We start from the raw sequence: 23,813 nt of genomic DNA on the forward strand, positions 1-23,813 counted from the left end.
GACAGCGCGGTAAAGCTGAACAGCAAAGGACCTTGGGGACATTATTCTGGAATTCAAAAGGTGCCAGCTCCATGGACAACAGAATTATTGTTCCTAACGTGAATGAGGGTGAGGAAAAAGAATGAGTAAGCTTGCGATGGTAAAGCACAGAAATCCTTTCACATTGTGGCCTCCAGCTAGAACAGGGCTTGGTTTCTCCTGAAGGGAAATCTCAGTCAATCCTGTAAAACTGATAATTGCATTCCTGTGTTCCACAGCACAGTTTTCTGTCAGTGTCTATGCACTGGATCCGTTACAAGTCAGAGCCCATTGACAGAGTTTTGGCCACCCCACAGGGTGAGCCCTCCGAGGGAACCCCATTCCTCCCAACCTGAGCTGAGAACATACCCAGCAATTAGTTACATTGAGTATTTTGGCTACTTTGATCTTTAAATTTTCAAAATAATTTTGATGACTAATGCCTTGATTAAACTTCAGAGGTGTTTCTGGCAAACAAAGATCCTGGCTGACTCTCAAGATACAACTTACAGGTGTTGGGGGTTAGGTGTCCTTTATTTTCTATTTAGTTCTGGCTTGCCTGTGGAATTTTTACTCATGACTTGCAGGGAAAACTTAACTGCGGGTACCTGGTGTGTGCTTGAGGAAAGATAAAGAGTTTGGCTGGGCCCAGGGGGGGAAGGGGGCAGGAAAAGGGGAGGGTGGGGACAGTTTGGTGTCTTCTTCAGCTTCGGAGAAGAACACTTTGGGTACAGAGCTGTTGTGGTGGGGAGATGGGAATTTCGCCATCACCCAGATGGAGCTGCTGCTTCTTCTCCTTCTTCCCTCTTCGTTGGTGGCCTCGCACCCCCTGTCCTGCCGGGACGTGTGGCAGTGCCAGCCACCACCACGGAGCTGCTGATCCACCTCAGCCACTGGCCCGGGATCTCAGCTCATCCCTGCTGTTCCAGCTGAGTGTTCCTCAGAGCCCTGCAGGAGCACCAGCACTGACTGCCAACCTGAGGGGGTTTGTGAAACAAAGCCTCTCCTCCATCATTTCCCGTCTCAGCCCAGAAAGCTGTCACGGGGTCCCTGGTTCTGTTTTCTTGCTAACGCTGTAGTTATTGTTGTTTGTTTGCCTGGTTATAAATATTAGTAAAGAACTGTCATTCCTATCCCCAGATCGCTGCCTGAGAGCCCCTTGATTTCAGGATTATCATAATTTGGAGGGAGGGGGGTCTACATTTTTCATTCCAAGGGAGGCTCCTGCCCTCCCTAGCAGACACCTGTCTCTCAACACCGAGACATTTCCATGAGTAAATTTTACAAAGTTTTCAATAAAATTCCTATTGATAAATTTGCCTCCATTTCATTTCTAACAAGCTGTTCCTAAAGATCCCATTAGGCTGTCTTAGACACTTTGGGCAAGGGATTCCTTCCAAGCTGGGCCACTTGGGGGGGGGATGGGGGCGGCCCCAGGGCAGAGGGCAGGGTGTGCAAGGGCCCTTTGTGACACGCTGCAGCACGGTCACCGTGGGATGGTGGCAACGGGAGCAGATGTCAAAGGGCCCTTTGTGACACGTGCTGACATAGGAGCTGGCGGTGACAGGGCCACGCCACAGTGCTCGGTGCACGCGACGGGTCAGGACGCGCCAGAGCGGTGCTGTGAGGAGCCCCCGCACAGCGCACTCCTTTGTGTCGGACCTGGAGCTTTTCTGAAGCACTGTTCCTACAGGTGACCTCGAGGCCAGACCACAGGTCTTGCTGACCTGTGGCCTTGCTGAGCCTTCCTTCTTAAGGTTCTCTTGAGGGCAGACCGTGGGACTTGGTGACCCGGAGCTTTTCCGAGGTGTCGCCCATCCCTGCAGTCTCTGCCCTTGAGACCAGACCACAATCCCTGTCGAGGAGCCTCCTGTCCTTGTGGCAGGAGCCCTCAAGACCCAAGTGCAGGACTCGCTGTCTTGCAATCTTGCCAGGACTTGAGTCTTGCAGGTGCCTTCCAGGCACGACTGCAGGACTTGCTGACTCCGAGCTTTTCCGAGCCATCTCTCCTGCAAGTAGCCATAAATCCAGTCACTGCCATGGAGCAGCGACCCCCAAGAGTGCCCAAGTTGGCCTGGCTTGAGGAGGAGGAAGAAGAAGGCTCTGGAGCTGTCCTGGCACAGGAGTCTGAAGAGGTGCAGGACTTCCAGGCACCACAGGAGGGTGAGTTGCAGAGCTCGGCCTTAGGGCTAGTGCCTGTTGCCAGCTTGGCCCCATCCCATTACATGCCATGCCATCCCCTGGTGCTGTTCCTATGGAAAGGATTGGAGAGTCCGAAAGAAGATAGGGAGCAGCGACCCCCAAGAGTCCCCAAGCTGGCCTGGGTGGAGGAGGAGGAGGAGGAGGTCGAGGAAGAAGGCCCTGGAGCTGCCCCAGCACCAGAGACCGAAGAGGTGCAGCAGTTGCAGCCGCTGGAGGAGGGTGAGTGGCAGAGCTGGGCCACAGGGCTGGTGCCTGCGGCCATCTTGGCCCCATCCCATCCCATTGCATCCCATCTCATCCCATCCCACACTGTCCTGTGGAGACACACCCATGGACAGCACAAAAAAGGGGCTGGGGCTGCCCCCGCAGCAGTGGCCGTGCTGCATTCCCTGGGGCATCCCGGGACTGTCCCTGCCTGGGGAACGCAGGGCTGGGCTGTGCTCTCCGGCCTCTCCTGCAGCCCCTCAGCTCTGGCTGCTCTTTGCCAGATGCAGCCATGGACGGCACACAAGAGCAGGACACCGCCCGTGGCCGCTTCCGCAGAGCAGCGCAGGTACCTGCAGCCATCCCCACCTGCGCTGGGCCTGCTGGCACTGCTCAGCCCAGCACCGCACTTGGAGCACTCCATGCAACTTCCCTGCCTTCCTGCCCTTCTCCTACAGTTTCTTTACCAATACATCAAGAGAATTGGCAAGGAAGACACCAGACCTATGGACACTGAGGTCAAGACATCCTCAGAGGTCTTGGTAGAACAGAGCAGCGCTGCCCAGCTGGATCTGCTTGTAGAGTCGGCTCTTTTCAATCCAGAGCAAGTAAGCAGCCTGTGGCCAGCCTTTGATCCTCCAGCAATTGCTTGGCTTTCCCAAGCCACGCCTGCTGCTCACTTGAAGCTTTTGAGGCCATGGCAGTGGGCTGGAAGAGAAGCACTTGTCTGGGGAAGAAGCTGGGCACATTGCTGACTCCCTCTGCTAGCATTCCAAGTTTCCCTGTGCCTTCTCCAGGTGCCCGGCGTGGTGAGGTACATCCACCAGTGGCTCATGGCCAATGCGGCTGCTGAGCACAGGATGGACTGGGCCCTGATGCAAGTGGCCGAGGCAGAGCCCGATGATGTGGCCATCACTCTCCTGCGGGTGGCCCCAACGTGTGACAGGTATGGGGCCCAGCTGCCCCGAGGCCTCAGGGCTCCCCAGCCCATCACCCTGTACAGCCCGGCCCAGGGCTGTGAGCAACACAGACTTCCAGGGCCCTCTGGCTGCTCCCTTTGCCAGCCCTGCTACAAAGTTGGCCCCCGAGCCCGCTGCCGTGCTGCCATCCTGCCCCTCAGGGGCCTGTCCCCACAGGGCTGGGCTGCCTGGCTGCTGCTGCCGCTCAGGGCCAGTGGGCACAGGCAGAGCTGGCGGCCAGCTCAGCTCCCCGCTGCTGCCCAGCCCACGGTGCTGTGTCTGACCCCGCAGAGCTGCTATGGCCATGTGGACGACCATCTTGCTCTCGCCCTGGATTTCAGAGGAAGTGACACCGCTCCTCATCAATGTGGTGGGGAGCTGGCCGCAGAAAAACCTGGGCACCTCTGATGGGGACAAGACGGCTGTCTTTTCCCTGACTGTGAGTTTCTGGAGCTGGCCTTTGCTCACCGCAAGGCCGGCCGCCTCTCCAGCAGCTCTGTTGCCTCCTTCCCCCACTGCATCTCCCTGCTTCAGGCACTGGCCACAAACCTGGCCTAGGGGCAGCTTCAGGGCCACCAGGCCCGCTGCTCCCCCTGCGTCTGCCCCGGCCTCTCCCTGCCACGCTCAGGCCCTGCCACACGGACGCCCCGGCACTGAGCGCTGTCTCGGGCTGCTTTGTCCTCTGCAGGCAACTCTGGTGACGTGGAAGATCCTCCAGGGGCCCTGTTGCCCACAGATCCTCACAGTCTATTTCCCCCGCCTCTTCGTGCATCTGCTCTTCCAAATGTACTTCAGTACTTTGTATATGACAGAGGACGTCCATACCTTCTGGAAGGAATGCCAGGAGCAACACGGCCTCTCCACCAGCCCCAACAGGTGCTCCATGCCACTCCTCCTGTCCCTGCCACTTCCCCAGCCTCGGAGCCAGCGCTCCCAGCGTCACCTGGGCTTTGCTGTGCACACAGGTTTGCAGTGCAGACCCTGAAGGCCCTGCTCTGCAGTCTCCACTTGGAGCATGTGGTGGTGGCAATGGAACGCAAGCGTGGCTGGGACACGCTGCTCTGTGCTGACACCCACCACTATGCCGTGGGTCTGCTGGCCAGGTGAGCCCCCCTTCTCCCCACTGCCTCTGGCATTTGTGCCCCCTGCCCGGGATGCCCCCCCACAGTCCCCGTGGCCATGGGCCTGAGGGCCTCGTCACCGAGGGATGGCCAAGGAGACTGCAAAAGGCTGCGAGAGGAACCTGTCCAGGAGCAGCCACATCTCAAGGGCCCAAATCGCCTCACAGGGTGCTGGGGCAATAGGACAACTGTGTCCATCAGTCCTGGGAGAGGCTTTTCGCACCCTTGCTGAGACTCTTTCTGCCATTTTCCGCCTTCCAGGGTAATGCGCCGTGCATCTGCCCACTTGTGCAAAAGCATCTTAAGCTACCTGCTTGAGGTGCTCAGCAAACCGTTGCCACTCTGGGATGTCTCTGCCATGGCATTCCTTGTGGAGGTGAGCCTGATGGCCAGCACTACCTCGCTCAGCTCCCTGCCAGCCCTGTCCCCTGGCACAGCCACAGCTGCCTGGGATGGCACCCGCGCCCTGTGCTGCTGCCTGGGCCCAGCCCTGCGCACTTCCAGGCTCCTGCCGGCCGGCTCCCCTCTCACTGCCCTGTGCCTTTCAGCTCCTAGATTGCCTGGACTTGAGTGACTGTGGTGACAGCCTAATGGAGATCTTGTATAAGTACCTGTGGTACAATTCCACAGAGATGCATCACCAGGTTCTCAGGGCTCTCCTCCTGCTAAAGGACCGTCCCTCCATGGTGAGAAGGGGGCAGCAGCTGAGGCCGTGTGGGCAGCATGAGGCTGGGCAATGCTGTCACTTGGCCTTGGCTGGCCTTTGCCTTGGGCGCTGAGGCAGCTCCTCCCAGCTCTCCTGCCTCCTGCTTCAGCTGCCCGAGTGCTTTGGGACAGCCCTTTGGCCTCTGGGCCCTGCGGCAGCTGCCCGGGCTTTCACACACATGTGTTCTGCACAGGCCGAAAGAATTCAGAGCCTGACAGGAAGACTAGTGCACCTCCTGTGGGACTTGGACAGTGACGTGGCCAGGATGAGCACTGCTCTTCTGAGCCATATTTTCCTGAAAGAAGACATCCCAATATCCTGGCGCAGGGCCCTGCAGCTGGCTGAGCCGCTCCTGAAACTCCTGGACAATGTAAGGCTCTGTGCCCCAGCCACAGCCACTGCCTGCTGCCCGGACACTTTGTGCCCTGTGCATTTGCAGACCTGTGCCGATGTGGGCCATAAGAAGCCAATGATAAGGTCATTTTTCCTTCCTTCCTTTCATACAGCCTGATAGCCAGGTGCAGCTGCTCTCCATGTCTCTCCTTCGAAGAGTGATGTCTTCAGCAGAAGAAGAAGGAAGAAAGCCCCTGAAGGAACGAGTGTACCAGAGCCTGCTCCCACTCTTTTTCCACTGCCAAGATGAGAATCGGCATGTGGCAGAGGTGAGGACTCCTGGGCTGCTGCTGCGCCTTGGCAGGGGGCTCAGCTGCCTCCTGCCCTGACGCAGGCTTGCAGGCTGCAGCCTCCTCCAGCCCTTGGCACTGGGACACTCCTGTGCCCTGCCTTGTGGGGCCATTTGCGGCTCTCTGCTGCTCCCCAGGCCTCTCGGACAACGCTCCTTCGCGCGGCTGACTTCCTGAAGAGGCCAGACCTGGAGAAAGCTGTGAGGAAGGAGAAGCTGTGGAAGTTTGCCAAGCTCGTGGTAAGGACAGCCTGGAAGTCCCAGCCTCAAGCTACAGAAGCCCCCTGGCCCCGGTGCTCAGTGTGTGGGGCTGGCAGCTGTGCCCCTGCCCACTGCTGCACCCGGGGTCCGCACGGCTTCTTCTCCAGCCCCCTGTGGCCCCGAGCCGGGTGCCGATGGAGCCCTGGCCCAGCGGGGCTGCGGGCCGGGCCGGCACCGCGGCTCCCCGGGCAGCAGCCGGCCCTCTGCCCCCTCCAGAGCCCGGCGCCAGCGGCTGCTGGCCGGGCCTCAGGGCTGGCCGGGCACGGGAGGCCGGGACTGGCCGCAGGCAGCAGCGCCCGGCCGAGGGGCAGAGCCCGCGCCAACCCTTCCCTCCTGCCGCTCTCTCCAGCTGGCAGACCACAGGATCCCCTTGGCCGAGCACCTGCGCCGGGCCCTGCAGTACCTGCAGGACCCACAGGAGACCCTGCGAGCGGCGGCCATCAGGGTCATCGGTGAGTCCCGAGCCCGGGCTCCCTCCCCGCCCCGCCGCAGCTCGGCCCCAGCCCCGGCTGCTGCCCCGGCAGCGGCACCCGGGCCCGGCGCCCTGGAGCCCCGGCTGCCCTCGGGGCTGCTGCTGCCGGCCTCTGGCAGCCGTGCCCTTGGGCTGAGTCAGGGTGCGGCAAGGGCCCGGGCTGAGCCCTGCCGGGGCAGGAGGCCGTGTGGCCACAGGGCTGGCAGCGCCGCTGGCAGGGAGCTGTGCTGCTGGGACCCTGACAGGCTCTGTGTTCTCAGGGATGGCCGGGGAGCAGCTGAGGGGGCAGCACGCAGAGCTCCAGGTGTTGTGCAGAGGTGAGCCACGGCAGCAGGCTGACAGTGTTGGCTGTCGGGGGCAGCTGCAGCCCTGGCCAGGCTGTGGAGGGCTCTGCTCCCTGTCCCGATGAGGGGCGGCGTGGGCAGAGCACAGTGAGATTTCAGGGCCACGTGGGGCATTTGTGGCCAGCAGCTTCGGGCTGACCCCCTTGGTCCCTGCTCCCTCCTGGCCAAGGCAAGAGCCGGCTGGCATGGCCCTGGCAGGGGGCTCTCGCTGGGCCCCCACAGCTCTGGGGTCTGACCGTAGCTCTGTTCGTCTCTCTTGCAGCCCTCGAACGCCTGACGGAGGACAGAAGCTGTGCCGTGTCAGACCTGGCACTTGAAACGCTGTATGTCCTCCGGGCCATCCAGAGTGCCCGATATTCCATCCTGCAGAGGATGCAAGACCAAATCCTCAGGGCATGGAGGACACGGCCTCGTCTGTCGGGCTTGGGCTGGCTGCGCTGCTGGAGATGTGGTCAGCGCTGACCTGAGAGGCTCTGTCTTCTGGGGCCACATGGGCCAGCCAGGATTGTTTATTTCATAAGGGTTGTTATTTTCCTATTTTCTCTTCTTTTTAGTATGTAAATAATATAGGATATGTTAGGGCTGAGAGGCTCTATCTTCTGGGGCCACATGGGCCATCTGTTATTTTTTTTTTCATAGAGATTATTCTTTTCTTCGTTTCGTTTCCATCTAGTATGTAAATAATATAGGATATGTTATAAACCACAAGAGTCCCAAGACCTTTCTTTTGCTGCCCAGGTTGTGTGGGGCATAGGGGAAGAGAGAGAAAAGGGTTCTTGTGTTCAGCAACCTGCCGGGGCGTGCAGTGTGCAGGGGAAATGGCCAGAAGCCCCTTGGCCTTTGGTGGTTGTGCTGAAGCCACAAGCCCTGTGGCAGGCAGGAAGCGCCATCTGTGTCCTGCTGCCCGTGTGTTGCTGCCGTGATGGCTGAGGAGCTGCTGGAGCTCCTGTGGGGCTGCGGCGCTGCTGCCGGGCCAGGCTGGGGGAGCCCCTGAGGGCACGGGGTGCTGGGAGGCCGTGAAGGGATGAGGGGCTGCGGAGGCCCAGACGGGACAAGGCAGTGGGAAGGCACGAGGGGGATGTGTGAGGGAGTGGGTGGCAGGAGGTTCCAAGGGGACAGAAGGCCCTGGAGGAGCCGGGGTGGTGGGAAGCACTGAGGAATTGGGTGTCAGAGGCCATAAGCAGCCCCCGGGCAGCCGCCTGGTCCCTGACACCCGGCTGCTCCGGTGCTGCCCCAAAATGTCCCCCAGGCCTGCAGCAGAAGGCCTGGAGGCTGGGACACCACCCCAGCAGGAGGGTGGGGACAGCCCGAGGTGCCCAGGCTGGGCTGGCTGGGGACATGGAGGGCAGGGGGTGCTGCCAGGCCACGGCCACTGGGTGCCTCCAGGAAGGGGCAGTGGGCAGAGGCAGGGCTGGCGGCCAACCCGGGCCCTCGCGGCTGCCCAGGCCACGCTGCTGTGACCGAGGCCCCCCTGACACAGAGCTCGGGGCCCACAGAGCTTCTGCCACCATGGGGAGGGTGGCGATGTCTCCTCCAGCAGGGCTGCCCAGTGGCTGCTGCCCAAGCAGCTCTGGAGCCCACAGAAACAGCAGCAGAGTGTGCCCAGGAACAGCAGCAGCCCCAACGTTGGCACCTGCGCACTGAGGCGTCCGCAGCAGCCGGGTGCCAAACAGGGGGAGGCTGTGGGCACAATTGCCTTTGCTTTGGCAAAAGGCTTCAGCAGAGTTGGCCACAATGGCTTTCTCTTCACTTGCAGCCTTACAACAACGCTTGCCAGTTTCAGCTGCAGCCTGTGCCCGTGACTGATTTGGATGGCCGTGCTTGAGGCCGAGCTCGCCTTCCACACTCAGGTGTCCCAAGGCAGCGGCATTGGCGCCATCCTGAGAAAGAGAGAGAGAGAGAGAGAGAGATAGAGAGAGAGAGTCTGATGGGGCAGGAGGCCTGTGCTGCAGCTGCCCTCCCTCTCTTCTGTCCAAGCACCTTAAAGATACATGAAACCAAATCCTGGACTTGCTTGGAACAAAGGAAGAAGCAGCATGCGCTGAAAAAAAGCAGGGACTTACACGGCTCAGTTTTGCTCTCCACTTGGGCAATCCCAGAATCCCTGAGCACTTGGTGTTGCAAAGTAGCATCAACATCATCCAGTCTCCAAGCACACTTCCATGGGCACAGGTGGTGTGCAGGCACAGCTGTCACTAGAACTGGGAGAACACTTTTCCATGTTGACCTTTTCCTCTCCTGGATTTCAAGCAAAGATGAAAAAATCATCTGGTGAATGACAGGTGAATAGTGTAGCTCACAGAACTAGGAGTAGGAGTCTCCAGTGGCCCATGGTGTGTCCATTCAACCATTGTTAGATTGTCCAGTTGGAGCTCAGCGCGGTGCAGCCCGGGCACAGGCACCAGGCTGGTCCATTTCAGCATCCCAAAGTCTTGGTGGCTCCCTGTGCACCCACTGTCTCCCGAATCCATTCTTGAATTCCCAGTTACTGCTGTGCAGGACATGAGAACACAGGAACAGCTTGTTTGGCTCATTCTTGCCTTTGCTGCTCCTGCCTAAAGGAATCATCAGGACTATATGCTGATGGAATGGGATCGCTGAACAGCAGGGACTTTGTCTGTAGGGTCTAAAACTAAAACCTTGTCTGACTGCTCAGACACTCTAAAATCCAGGGTGAGAATGACAGCTTTGGCATGGAAGAATCCTAGAAATCTTGACTTGTGATTTATCTAGTCAAGGATTTGAATGCCAATGTGGAAACTACCAAAATATTCAAACTTGTTTTCATTGGCAACCCCTTTGAAATGGCATCAGCAGAGCCCCAGGGGACAGGGTATGACAGTGGGGACAGTACTTGGCAGCTCATGGCTTCAGATGTGGGAGGTAAATATTTTGCCTAGGTACACATTTAAGTTCGAGTTTTCCCAGGGTTTGGATTGACTCGTCATTGCAGGTAACTTTAATCAATGCAAAAGGATGTAAAAGCAGAGTTTCTGGAGAATGTGCACTAGGGAGGAAATAGGGAGAAAACCTTGAACACAGCCAGCAGGCTCTGGAAAAATTTATAAAAGTTACAGTTAAAAATAGATGTAGCTCTCTGACTGTTCAGGCAAGACTCTTTGTGTCTGGAGGTGATCGTAAGATGCTTTAAAATCTTAGGAAATTCAGGAACTCAGAAAGAATTTAGGCTTGGCAAGCCCTGGGAAAAGTAGGCCCAGGGAAATGTTAGGCCTTGTGCTTGCTAAAGATCATGTGAAACTGCACCTGTGTAATCAATATATGATAAATGATAGAATTGTTAGATGTGATTAGATATAATTATTGTTTAAAGAACATGAGGAACAATGTTAGGGGGCTGAGGTGGGATCACGAGAAATCCATGCTAGGGTAAAAACAATGCATACAGTAGAACAGTGTAAGTTTCATAATTAATATGTAATTTGTATAACGATAGAGTATAAAACATGTTCAACTCAAAAACAAATCGGGTCAGATTTGGGTCTGTGTACCCCTGACACCCAGAGCTCTTCAATAAAGCACCTGCATATAATCATTGTGTGATGATGTGTGTGCCTGAACTCTAACATTTTGGTGACCCAGATGGGACCTTGTGAGTGCTGCTGAGCGAGCTCACGACCCGATCCTGCTCCAGCCGGCACCGAGGGATTCTCGGGGAGCCCATCGGCCGCGACCGTCTGTGCTGCTCACAGCGTCCCCAGGAGAAGAGGTAAGGTGCTTTCACTTTGGTTTGGGTGCCTGCCAATAAGACGCAGCAAAAGCTGCGCTTGGTTGGGCTAAAGGAATTCCTGTTGGGATTGCCTGGGCGCCGTCCGTCAGACGACTGCGAAAGCGTTGCAGGTTCGGCATTTGTGGTGTATTGTAGTTGTGACATGGAGAAGCTTAAAGGGGTTTTGGGCAGCAATGCTCTCATAGCAGGTACTTCTCCTTTGGGGTGCTTCTTAGCACATTGGAAACAAGGTCACTTTGGGGAAGAATTACATAAGGCTAAGTTGATTGATTATTGTAATACATGGTGGCCAGGATATGCCCTGGATAGTGGAGAAAAGCGGCCGAAGAATGGATCTTTGCAATATAATACTGTTTTATAGTTGATGTTGTTTTGTAAGCGAGAGGGAAAATGGGATGAACGTTCCGTATGTTGACTTGTTTTTCTATCTGTGAGATAAGCCAGAATGGCGGGCTGAGTGTGAATTGATGGTGGTTAAAGCATTTGCGAATGATAAGTGTGAGGTTTGTGTAAAATAGAAATGTTTAAAACACCTGGCACTAAAGAAAGTTTGTGTTGGGGCAACGAACGATATGGATGTTGATTTACAGGTGGCTTTAAGAGAACAAAAAGAACCTGACTCTGTTTTGTCTGCCCCCACTTCACCCAATCTTATTCCACCTAACCCTATTACACCTAATTCTAGTCCACTTAATCCTCCTTCACCCTTCCCTCTTTACCCTCCTCTCCCGCCTACACCAGATCCTTCTTCCCCAGGAGATGATCAAAATTTAACTTTAATACAAGGAAATGTGAAAAATGCTGGGGGGAAAATAGCAGTAGTGGGTGTAATGATAATAAATCATTATTATATAGTAACACTGGTATCTCACCGGACACGGTCCAAGCTTGCCCCAGTCCTGTATAAAATGGAAAAAGGCTTGGACAGGCAAAAGCAGACTGTGATTGCCCCCTTGAGACAAGGAGTAGGAGCAGAGGGGCCGGTGTTTGTAAAGGTACCTTTCTCTCCTGCGGATTTGGTAATTTGGAAACAATCAGCTGGAACTTATAGAGAGAATCCTGACCAAGTGGCAAGGGTGGTAAAAATGGTTATGAAAACTCAGAATCTGGGTTGGGATGATATACAAGTAATATTAGATACTTTAATGGATTCTGTTGAAAAAGAGATGGTGCTTAGAGGAGCCAAGGAGAGAGCGAGAGAAGATCTCAGGACTGGGGTGGTGACGGGGACTTTAGATGAGAACTTTCCGACTGAGGATCCAGGGTGGGACCCTAATGTATTTAGGGATATTCGGAGGCTGAAGAGATATCAAGAATGGGTTCAGATAAGGGTTCAGAATGCTGTGCCTAAGACTGTGAATTGGTCTAAATTGTGTGAGATAAGGCAGGAAAAGAAAGAATCCCCCACTGTGTTTTTGGAAAGGCTCAGAGAAGCCGTGAGAAAATGTACAGATCTGCAAACAGAAACAGAACCAGCAAAAGTTCAGCTTGCTCTTATTTTCCTTGGGCAGTGGCAAGATGATATCAGGAGAAAATGACAGAAGTTAGAAGGAGAGGAATTAAGGAATTTGGATAAATTACTTGAGGTGGCGTGGAAGGTATACAATAGCAGGGAAAGGGAAGCTAGTAAGAAGCAGCAGCAAAATCTCTTGGCAGTGATACAAGGAAGAGAGAATCCAGGACGCGGCAGGGGTGGTCGTGGATTGGGGAGGGGCGGACTCGGCAGAGGACGAGGGGGATCGGTTTTGCCAAGATCAGGGTTAAACCAATGTGCATATTGCAAGCAGGAGGGGCATTGGAAAAAAGAATGCCCAAACAACGCGAAGAACCGGTTTAACCAGGGCAATCAGTTCCCGCAGGGAGATGTTGCCAAGGCTCTGGTACTGGGAGAGTACAGGAGCTGACTAGAATCGGAACAAAAGTCAGTACAGGAACCTTTAGTAACTCTACAATTGGGAGATAAAGAAGTAAAATTCCTGGTGGATACGGGAGCTCCATATTCTGTATTAAATTACCTGAAAGGGCAAATTTGGGACCAAACAACAACAAGAGTTGGGGCCACAGGGAAGGAAGAGAATCGGCCATTCCTGCAACCCCTGGATTTGTGTTTTGGAAACAAAGTTTTGACACATGAATTTTGATATATGCCTGAGTGTCCAATTCCACTTTTAAGACAAGATTTATTAGTAAAACTTGATGCAGTGATAACTTTTGAGACCGGAGAACTTTTAATGAAAATACGCAAATCAAAGACAGGACAATTTTTAATGATAAAAGAAAAACCAGTCCCTGCTATCCCTTGGAAAGTAGAGGATGCAGTGATTCCCTCAGTATGGGAAACAGACATACCAGGAAAATCTAAATTGGCACAACCAGTACATGTGGAATTAAAAGAAGGAGCAAAAAAAATCCTTCCAGGTTAAACAGTATCCTATAAAGGCAGAAGCACGGCAAGGAATAGTAAAGATTATTGAAAAGTTTTTGAAGTAGCAAATTTTAGAAGAATGTGAATCCGAATTTAATGCACCAATATCTCCAGTGAAGAAACCAAATGGTGAGTACAGACTAGTACAGGATTTGAGAGCGATAAATGGAAGAACTAAAGATATTTACCCAGTGGTAGCTAATCCTTACACATTTTTAACATCCGTGAAAGAGAAATATAAATAGTTTACTGTACTTGATTTAAAAGATGCCTTTTTCTGCACACCCCTTGACAAAAAAAGTAGGAAACTGTTTGCCTTTGAATGGGAAAATCCAGAAAATGGAAGGAAAACTCAGCTCACCTGAACATGACTCCCACAAGGACACAAGAACAGTCCAACCCTATTTGGAAGGCAGCTGGGGAAGGAGCTGGAGATTTGGACCGAGAACGGGCAAGTACTGAGAAAACAATACCTGCTGTTACAGTATATTGATGGTGTACTGATAGCTACAGAAGAGAAAACAACCTGCATAAAGGTACCAATTGAAATTTGAAATCAGCTGGGAATGGGAGGATATAAGGAGTCTAAAGAAAAGGCACAAATTGCCTGGCAGAGTGTGATTTCCCTGGGATGTGAAATCTCACACGGGCAATGTAAGCTGGGTACTAATTGTATTCAAGCTATTTGTGCTATTCCAGAACCCCAGAACGTGCATGAGCTGCGAGTCTTCCTTGGGATGACAGGGTGGTGCTGCCTGTGGATCATGGACTATGGACTAATTGCAAAAGCCCTGGATGAGGCCCAGAAGACGCAGCCGTTTACCTGGGGCAGAGCACAGAAGGAGGCCTTCCTCAAACTGAAGGAGGCATTGACAACTGCTCCGGCGTTCGGATTGCCAGATTTGTCCAAAGATTTCCAGCTGTTTGTGCATGAAAGACTACACCTAGCACTGGGAGTGCTGAGCCAAGGTTTGGGAAGCTGGGAAAGGCCGGTCGGCTGCTTTTCCAAACAGCTTGACAAGGGGAGTGCTGGATGGCCTTCATGCCTGCGGGCAGTTGCAGCCAGCGTGATGCTGCCACAAGAAGCCAGGAAACTCACCATGGGTAGACACATAGATGTCTCTGTGCCACACATGGTGAGCACTGTTTTAGAACAAAAGAGGGGCCATTGGCTATCTCCAAGCAGGATGATGAAATTCCAGGTAATCCTGACTGAGCAGGATGATGTCACACTAAAGACAACTGACCTCTTGAATGCAGCTCTGTTCCTGGGTACCACAACTGAAGAAGGCCCATTAGAGCATGACTGTGTAGAAGTAATAGAGGACACCTATTTGGCAAGAGAAGACCTGAAAGACATCCCACTGGAGCAAGCAGAGTGAGAGCTATTCACAGATGGAAGCAGCTTGGTGGAGAACGGGACCAGATACGCTGGATATGCGGTAACAACAGTCAGTGCAATGGTGGAGGCAAAAGCATTATCAGCAAATGCATCTGCCCAGAGGGCAGAACTGGTTGCCTTAAGCAGAGCACTAGAATTGAGTAAAGGGAAAAGGGGAAACATCTGGACTGGCTCAGAGTATGCTTTGGAGTAGTGCATGTCCACAGAGTGCTGTGGAAAGAAAGAAGACTGCTGTCTGCTCAAGGTACACACATTAAACATCAAGATGCAGTCCTGCAATTGATAAAAGCAATACAAAAACCTGAACAAGTAGCAATTATGCACTGCAAAGGACACCAATCAGGAAACTCCAAAATTTGTGAAGAAAATCGGAAAGCAGACTGGACAGCTTGACAGATTGCTTGAAAAGGGCAAAGAACAATGGCATTGATATCTTTAAAAGTTAATGTATCTCAATTTAATTTGCCTCCAAAACCGAAATATTCAATAGGAGATGAGAAATTGGGACATTTTCTAAATGCACAAAAGAATTCAGAAGAGTGGTATGTAACTGCACAAAGACAAATAGTGTTTACCCCCTTGATAATGAGAGACATTCTATAAATGAAACATAACAAATGTCATTGGGGTGCAGAGGCATTGGTAAAATGGATGAAACAAAAATTAATCTCGGTACAGATGCTAACAATGCTAAAATCAGTAATGTCAAAATGTGAAATGTGCTTAAAAACAACTCAGTGGCTAGACACAGGCATAGCTAGGGAAGATTAGGATAGGAACAGAATCAGGATGACACTTGGCAAGAACCCTCTTGTAGAGTGAAATTTGGCTGGGCCCTAGAGTCTTTGCTCGGTCCTAGAGCAAACTATCAGAATAAAGAAATGTTGTACAAACCTACAGGTCAGGTAGAGAAATTGGCAAGAGTGAGCTGGGAAAGATTTAAAGAACTAAATGTACAATTACAATTTATTACTCCTGAAAGAGCATGGAGTGTGTGGGTTTTTAAATGGATGGATTGATCATTGCTGTGTCCACATCCCAAATGTGACTGCAGATGTAGAATATGACATCAATCAGTTGCAACAAATAGAGCACAAAGCACAGGAAGAGCAAAAGGATTTGAGTATAAATTGGTTAGGCAAAATCTTCAAAGGGTTAGGGTGGAATGTGAGTTCATGGATTAAATCTATCATTGAGAGTGTGATAATCTCACTAATTGTATTCTTAGCAATTTGGTTAATTCACAGCATCTTCAAGGGAGAAATACAGAAGAAAACATCCCGGAACCAGAAAATAATAAAGGCACGGACACGAGATCCACCCCCACCATCTTCTGGTTCTCCAGTTCCTGACAGCATCCAGGACAACGTTTACATCAATCAAGGATTCGAAGAACATCGAGTGTAAACTCAGAAACAAAGGACTGTATCAAGTGCAAACATTTGCACTTATAGTGAAGTGAAAATGCTTTCAAAGGGGGGAATGATAGTAAACGGTTTTAAAATCATAGAAAATGTGGGGACTTAGAAAGAAGTTGTGTTTGGAAAGCCCTGGGAAATGTTAGGCCTTGTGCTTGCTAAAGATCATGTGAAACTGCACCTGTGGAATCAATATATGATAAATGATAGAATTGTTAGATGTGATTAGATATAATTATTGTTTAAAGAACATGAGGAACAATGTTAGGGGGCTGGGGGGGATCACGAGAAATCCATGCTTTGGCAAAAACAATGCATTCAATAGAACAATGTAAGTTTAATAATTAATATGTAAGTTATATAACGATGGAGTATAAAACATGTTCAACTCAAAAGCAAGATGGGTCAGATTTGGGTCTGTGTACCCCTGACACCCAGAGCTCTTCAATAAAACACCTTCATATAATCATTCTGTGATGATGTGTGTTCCTGAACTCTAACAATTTCATCAGATTTTACTGGAATTTTGTGGGATTTTTCTGAAATTTTATGGACATTTGTGGACATTTTGTGGATGTTGCTGGAATTTCGTAGGGGTTTGAGAAAATGTAGGGAATTTGGTGGAATTTTTCTGGAATTTTGTGGGGCTTTTCAAGAACTTTGTGGGATTTTTCTGCAATTTTGAAAAATTTCTCCAGAATTTTGTGGGATATTGAGGAGATTTTGTGGGATGTTTCTGGAATTTTATGGGATTTTTGTGGGATTTTGTGGGATTTTGAGGAGACTTGAAGAATTTCGTGGGATTTTTCTTAGATTTTTTGGGAAATGGTGGAGATTTTGTGAGAAATCTCCAGAAGGTTGCAGGAATTAGATTGGGTGGTGAGAAGATTTAGGACATTTTGTAAGATTTTTCTGGAATTTTGTGGAGCTTTTACAAAATTTTGTGGGATTTGGAGGGGACGTAAAGAATTTTGAGGGAATTTTCTTAGATTTTGTGGAAATTTGTAGAGATTTTGTGGAATGTTTCTGGTATTTTTTGGGATGTTGAGGAGATTTAGGGAATTCTGTGGGGTTTTCCTGGAATTTTTTAAAAGTTTGTGAGATTTATTGGGATATTGAGGGGATTTTGTGGGATCTTTCTGGACATTTGTGGGATTTTTGTGTGTTTTTCTGGGATATTGAGGAGACTTGAAGAATTCTGAGGGATTTTTCTTAGATTTTGTGGTCATTGGTAGAGATTTTGAGAGATGTTTCTCGAATTTGTTTGGGTTTTGGGAAGATTTAGGGAATTTTGTGGGATTTTTCTGAAATTTTGTAATGCTTTTCAAGAATTTTGTGGGATTTTTCTGGAATTTTGTGGGATTTTGAGGAGATTAGGGAAATTTGTGTGATTGTTCTTGAATTTTGTGGACATTTTTAGAGATTTTGTGGGATGTTGCTGGAATTTGGTTGGGTTTTGAGAAAATATAGTGAATTTTGTGGGATGTTTCTTGAATTTTGTGGAGATTTGTAGGATGTTTCTAAAATTTTGTTGAATTTTGAGGTATTTAAGGAATTTTCTGGGATTTTTCTTTAATTTTTTTGACATTTGTGTAGATTTTGTGGGATCTTTATGGAATTTGTTAGGTTCTAGAGAAAATTTAGTGAATTTTGCAAGATTATCTGGGAATTTTGTGGGATTTGTCTAGAATTTTGTGGGATATTGAGGAGATGTTATGGGATGTTGCTGAAATTTTGTGGGGTATTGAGAAAATTGAAAGAATTTTGTGTGATTTCTCTAGAATGTTGTGGGACATTGAGGAGACTTTGTGGGATGTTTGTGCAATGTTTTGGGATTTTGTGGGATTTTGAGGAGACTTGAAGAATTCTGAGAGATTTTCTTGAATTTTGTGGGCATTTGTGGACATTTTGTGGGATGTTGCTGGAATTTGGATTAGTTTTGAGAAGATTGAAGGAATTCTGTGGCATTTTTCTGAAATTTTGAGGGGCTTTTTTAGGATTTTGTGGGATTTTTAGGAGACTTGAAGAATTTTGAGGATGATTTTTCTTATATTTTATGAAAATTGGTGGAGATTTTTTAGAGGTTGCAGAATTTTGGTTGGGTTATGAGAAGATTTAGGGAATTTTGTGGGATTTTTCTGGAATTTTTGTGGAATTTGTCTAGAATTTTGTGGGATATTGCGGAAATTTTGTGGGATTTTCTGGGATGTTTGTGGGATTCTGTAAGGTTTTGAGGAGACTTGAAGAATTTTGAGGGATTTTTCTTGAATTTTGTGGATATTTGTGGACATTTTGTGGGATGTTGCTGCAATTCGGTAATCTTTTGAGAAGATTTAAGGAATTTTGTGGGGCTTTTCCAGTATTCTGTGGAAGTTGGAGGAAACTTGAAGAATTTTGAGGGATTTTTCCTAGATTTTGTGCAAATTGGTGGAGATTTTTTGCGACATCTCTGGAATTTTGTAATGTTTTGAGAAGACTGAGGGAATTTTGTGCCATTTTTCTGCAACTTGGTGGGGGTTTTCTAGAATTTTTTGTGATATTGAGGAGATTTTGTGGGATGTTTCTGGAATTCTGTGGGATTTTTGTGGGATTTTGAGGAGACTTGAAGAATTTTGCGGGATTTTTCCTAGATTTTGTGGAAATTGGTGGAGATTTTGTGAGATGTTGCAGGAATTTGGTTCAGTTTTGAGAAGATTCAGGGAATTTTGTGGAATTTTTCTGTAATTTTGTGGGGTTTTCCAGAATTTTGTGGGATATTGAGGAGATTTTTTGAGATGATTTTGTGAGATGTTTGTGGGATTTTGAGGAGAGTTGAAGAATTTTTGATGGATTTTTCTTGAATTTTGTGGACATTTTGTGGGATGTTGCTGGAGTTTGGTAGGGTTTTGAGAAGATTGAAGGAATTTGGTAACATTTTCCTTGAATTTTGAGGATTTCTCTTGAATTTCTTAGAATTTGGAGGAGACTTGAAGAATTTTGAGGCAATTTTCTTAGATTTTGTGGAAATTGGTGGAGATTTTGGGAGATGTCTTTGGAATTTTGTAATGTTTTGAGAAGATTTAGGTAATTTTGTGGCATTTTTCTGCAATTTTGAGGAGCTTTTCAAGAATTTTGTGGGAGTTTTCTTGAATTTTGTGGAAATGTGTGGAGATTTTGTGGGATGTTGCAGGAATTTGGTAGAAATTTGAGAAGATTTAGGGAATTGTGTGGGGCTTTTCCAGAATTTGTGGGATTTGGAGGAGACTTGAAGAATTTTGAGGGATTTTTCCTAGATTTTGTGGAAATGGGTGGAGATTTTGTGAGATGTTGCAGGAATTTGGTGGGGTTTTGAGAAGACTGAGGGAATTTTGTGGCATTTTTCTGCAATTTTGTGGGGTTTTCCAGAATTTTTTGGGTTATTGTGGAGATTTTGTGAGATGTTTCTGGGATTTTGAGGAGACTTGAAGAATTTTGAGGGAATTTTCTTAGATTTGGTGGAAACTGGTGGAGATTTTGCAAGATGCCTGTGGAATTTTGTAATGTTTTGAGAAGATTGTGGGAATTTTGTGGCACTTTTCTGGAATTTTGAGGGGCTTTTCAAGAATTTTGTGGGAGTTTTCTTGAATTTTGTGGAAATTTGATGAGATTTTGTGAGATGGTTCTGGATTTTTGTGGGATATTGAGGAAATTTCATGAATTTTTGAGGGATTTTTCTTGAATTTTGTGGAAATTGGAGGAGATTTAGTGAGATGTTTCAGTAATTTGGTAGGGTTTTGAGAAGATTGAGGTAATTTTGTGTGGTTTTTCCAGAATGTTGTGGGATTTGGAGGAGACTTGAATAATTTTGAGGGATTTTTCCTAGATTTTGTGGAAATTGGTGAAGATTTTTTGCGACGTCTCTGGAATTTTGAAATGTTTTGAGAAGATTGAGGGAATTTTGTGCCATTTTTCTACAACTTTGTGGGGCTTTTCCAGAATTTTTTTGTGATATAGAGGAGATTTTGTGGGATGTTTCTGGAATTTTGTGGGATTTTTGTGAGATTTTCAGGAGACTTGAAGGATTGTGAGGGATTTTACCTAGATTTTGTGGAAATTGGTGGAGATTTTGCGAGATATCTGTGGAATTTTGTAATGTTTTGAGAAGATTTAGGGAATTTTGTGGCATTTTTCTGGAATTTTGATGGGCTTTTCAAGAATTTTGTGGGATTTTTCTTGAATTTTGTGGAAATTTGATGAGATTTTGTGAGATGGTTCTTAAATTTTGTGGGATATTGAGGAAATTTAATGAATTTTGTGGGATTTTGCTTGAATTTTGTGGAACTTTGTGGAGATTTTGTGAGATGGTTCTGGAATTTTGTGGGATATTGAGGAAATTTAATGAATTTTTGAGGTATTTTTCTTGAATTTTCTGGAAATTGGAGGAGATTTTGTGAGATGTTTCAGGAATTTGGTTGGGTTTTGAGAAGATTGAGGGAATTTTGTGGAATTTTTCTGTAATTTTGTGGGGTTTCCCAGAATTTTGTGGGATACTGAGGAGATTTTGTGGGATGTTTGTGGGATTTTGAGGAGACTTGAAGAATTTTTGAGGGATTTTTCTTGAATTTTGTGGACATTTTGTGGGATGTTGCTGAAGTTTGGTAGGGTTTTGAGAAGATTGAAGGAATTTTGTAACATTTTCCTGGAGTTTTGAGGATTTCTCTTGAATTTATTGGAATTTGGAGGAGACTTGAAGAATTTTTAGGGATTTTTCTTAGATAATGTGGAAACTGGTGGAGATTTTGCAAGATGTCTGTGGAATTTTGTAATGTTTTGAGAAGATTTAGGGAATTATGTTGGATTTTTCTAACATTTTGAGGGGCTTTTCAAGAATTCTGTAGGATTTTTTTGAATTTTGTGGAAATTTGTACAGTTTTTGTGGGATGTTTCTGAAATTTTGTGGAATATTGAGGAGATGTAGGTATTTTTGTGGGAGTTTTCTGGAATTGTTGTAGAAATTTGTGAGATTTTTTGAAATATTGAGGAGATTTTGTGGGGATCTTTCTGGACATTTGTGGGATTTTTGTGTGTTTTTCTGGGATATTGAGGAAATTTAATGAATTTTTGAGGGATTTCTCTTGAATTATCTGGAAATTGGAGGAGATTTTTGTGAGATGTTTCAGGAATTTGGTCGGGTTTTGAGAAGATTTAGGGAATTTTGTGGGATTTTCCTGGAATTTTGTGTGGCTTTTCAAGAATTTTGTTGGATTTTTCTTGATTTTTGTGGACATCTGTGGATTTTTTGTGGGATGTTTCTGGAATTTGGTAGGGTTTTGAGAAGGTTTAGGGAATTTTGTGGGATTTTTCTGGAATTTTGTGGCCTTTCTCTAGATTTTTGTGGGATATTGAGGGGATGTTTGGGATGCTTCTGAAATTTTCTAGGATATTGAGAAAATTTAGGGATTTTTTTTGGTTTTTTCTGGAATTTTGTGGGGCCATTCAAGAATTTTGTGGGATTTTTCTTGAATTTTGTGGAAATTTGTGGAGACTTTTCTGGATTTTTGTGGAATTTCTCTGGAATTTTGTGGGATTTTTGAGGGATTTTGAGGAGATTTAAAGAATTTTGGAGGGTTTACTTTGATTTTGAGGAAATTGGTGGAGATTTAGTGAGATCTTGCCAGAATTCGGTAAGGTTTTGAGAAGATTTAGGGAAGTCTGTGGGATTTTTCTGGAATTTTGTGGGTCTTTTTAAGAATTTTGTGGGATGTTTCTTGAATTTTGTGGAAATTTTGTAGGATGTTTCTAAAATTTTGTGGAATTTTGAGGTGATTTAAGGAATTTTGTGGGATTTTTCTTGAATTTTGTGGAGATTTGTGTAGATTTTGTGCGATCTTTATGGAATTTGGTAGGTTTTTGAAAAAAATTAGTGAATTTTGCGGGATTATTCGGGAATTTTGTGGGATATTGAGGAGATGTTATGGGATGTTGCTGAAATTTTGTGGGGTATAGAGAAAATTGAAAGAATTTTGTGGGATTTCTCTGGAATTTTGTGGGACATTGAGGAGACTTTGGGATGTTTGTGCAATGTTTTGGGATTTTGTGGGATTTTGAGGAGACTTGAAGAATTCTGAGAGATTTTCTTGAATTTTGTGGGCATTTGTGGACATTTTGTTGGATGTTGCTGGAATTTGGTTTAGTTTTGAGAAGATTGAAGGAATTCTGTGGCATTTTTCTGGAATTTTGAGGGGCTTTTTTAGGATTTTGTGGGATTTTTAGGAGACTTGAAGAATTTTGAGGATGATTTTTCTTATATTTTATGAAAATTGGTGGAGATTTTTTAGAGGTTGCAGAATTTTGGTTGGGTTATGAGAAGATTTAGGGAATTCTGTGGGATTTTTCTGGAATTTTTGTGGAATTTTTCTAGAATTTTGTGGGATATTGCGGAAATTTTGTGGGATTTTCTGGGATGTTTGTGGGATTCTGTAAGGTTTTGAGGAGACTTGAAGAATTTTGAGGGATTTTTCTTGAATTTTGTGGACATTTGTGGACATTTTGTGGGATGCTGCAGGAATTTGGTAATGTTTTGAGAAGATTGAAGGAATTGTGTGGTGCTTTTCCAGTATTTTGCGGAATTTGGAGGAGACTTGAAGAATTTTGAGGAATTTTTCTTAGATTTTGTGGAAATTGGTGGAGATTTTGTGAGACGTTGAAGGAATTTGGTTGGGTGTCTTGGGGTGACTTTACCTTTAAGATAGCTTTGGGGGCTAAGGAAGTTGAAGCTGCTGGTGTCTGATGGGAGTCTTTCCACCTGACCAATTATTGGTCATTTCTAAGAACTGAGAGCAGTTTTGACCATTGAAAAGTGAGATCAACTTGTGAACACCACCTTGAGCTGTAAAGCCAGGGCTCTCTTGTTCTCTTTGGTTTCTGGCTTCTGACGAGGTAACAGGCTCTGTCTCGGCCTCCTCCCCCCTCCAGGCCGGACAAGGCCGCAGAGGGCGGGGGGGGAGAAACGGAGCCGGCCGGCCTGGCTTGGTTTGCAGTTTCTGCTGCTGGACTGAAACCTGACACCATCAACATCTGCAGGTCTCCAAGATTTTAACTCTTTTACTACCTGGATAAAACGTACAGATTACTCCTTTTTCCCAGAGAGACAGAGAGAGAGAGACAATCAACATGAAGAAGACATCATAAAACTACCAAAGACGGTGAGGAAAAGAGTTAAGTTTTAGATTTAGAGTTAAGTTTAGTTTAAGTTTTAGATGGGGAAGAGAGAATAAGGAGATGCTTTAATTAAACTGAAATATTTTTCTGTTAAAGCTATGGGGATGGATAATAGTGTCCTGAAAAAACTCCTTTAATTCATGACAGAGTATATAGGGAGGAATGGAGTGTTCAAAGGGTGGATTTTCACCAAGAGGTGGAGTAATTGTGATACAGTGAGGTGCTGGAACAGAGTGGGGAGAAGTAATAGTTGAAGATTTGATGCATTTTGAGAGGCAAAGAGAAAACTTCTGTTTCCAGAGAAGCTCACAGAGACAGATGAAAAGAACTTTTGCCTTTGAATAACTCATCCTTAAAATGACATCCCTAGACTCATTGACCCATACACACCTCAGAGTGATGTGAAATGGGAGGAGTGAACTGGTGACAGATTTCTGGGCAGCTGGCATCAGGAAAATAGAAAACTATAACAGAAATGGTTTTCGTGTGAAAATCTCCATAGATTAGCAGAAGACTTCTTTTACTATACAAAGTCTGATGAAAAGACTCTAACAGGAATTGGGACTGTTTTAAACACCAAAGTTCCAAAGTTTTTTGTCTCTATGTTGTCATGTGAACAAGAGAATGGTTGGGTAGTGGGGGTTAAAAGTGTTTTCTGGAAGTTTTTTCTGG

At 47.4% G+C, this 23,813-nt stretch overlaps 1 protein-coding gene across 1 annotated transcript; it reads left to right on the plus strand.

Annotated features, from left to right (window-relative positions):
• Window positions 1-1,552: 1,552 nt before the first annotated feature.
• Window positions 1,553-7,674, plus strand: LOC147646721 (maestro heat-like repeat-containing protein family member 7). Its single transcript, XM_086873046.1, has 16 exons — window positions 1,553-2,181; window positions 2,281-2,439; window positions 2,709-2,773; window positions 2,883-3,032; window positions 3,222-3,370; window positions 3,675-3,822; window positions 4,072-4,259; window positions 4,349-4,486; window positions 4,766-4,880; window positions 5,053-5,190; window positions 5,404-5,580; window positions 5,717-5,872; window positions 6,031-6,132; window positions 6,503-6,605; window positions 6,886-6,942; window positions 7,232-7,674. The coding sequence occupies exons 1-16, from the start codon at window positions 2,058-2,060 to the stop codon at window positions 7,429-7,431; spliced, it is 2,169 nt and encodes a 722-aa protein (XP_086729172.1). The 5' UTR covers window positions 1,553-2,057; the 3' UTR covers window positions 7,432-7,674.
• The last annotated feature ends 16,139 nt before the right edge of the window (window positions 7,675-23,813 follow it).

The sequence above is a fragment of the Cyanistes caeruleus genome, unplaced genomic scaffold (assembly GCF_971803275.1).
Source record: "Cyanistes caeruleus unplaced genomic scaffold, bCyaCae1.hap1.1 HAP1_SCAFFOLD_81, whole genome shotgun sequence".
NCBI classification, from domain to species: Eukaryota; Metazoa; Chordata; class Aves; order Passeriformes; family Paridae; genus Cyanistes; species Cyanistes caeruleus.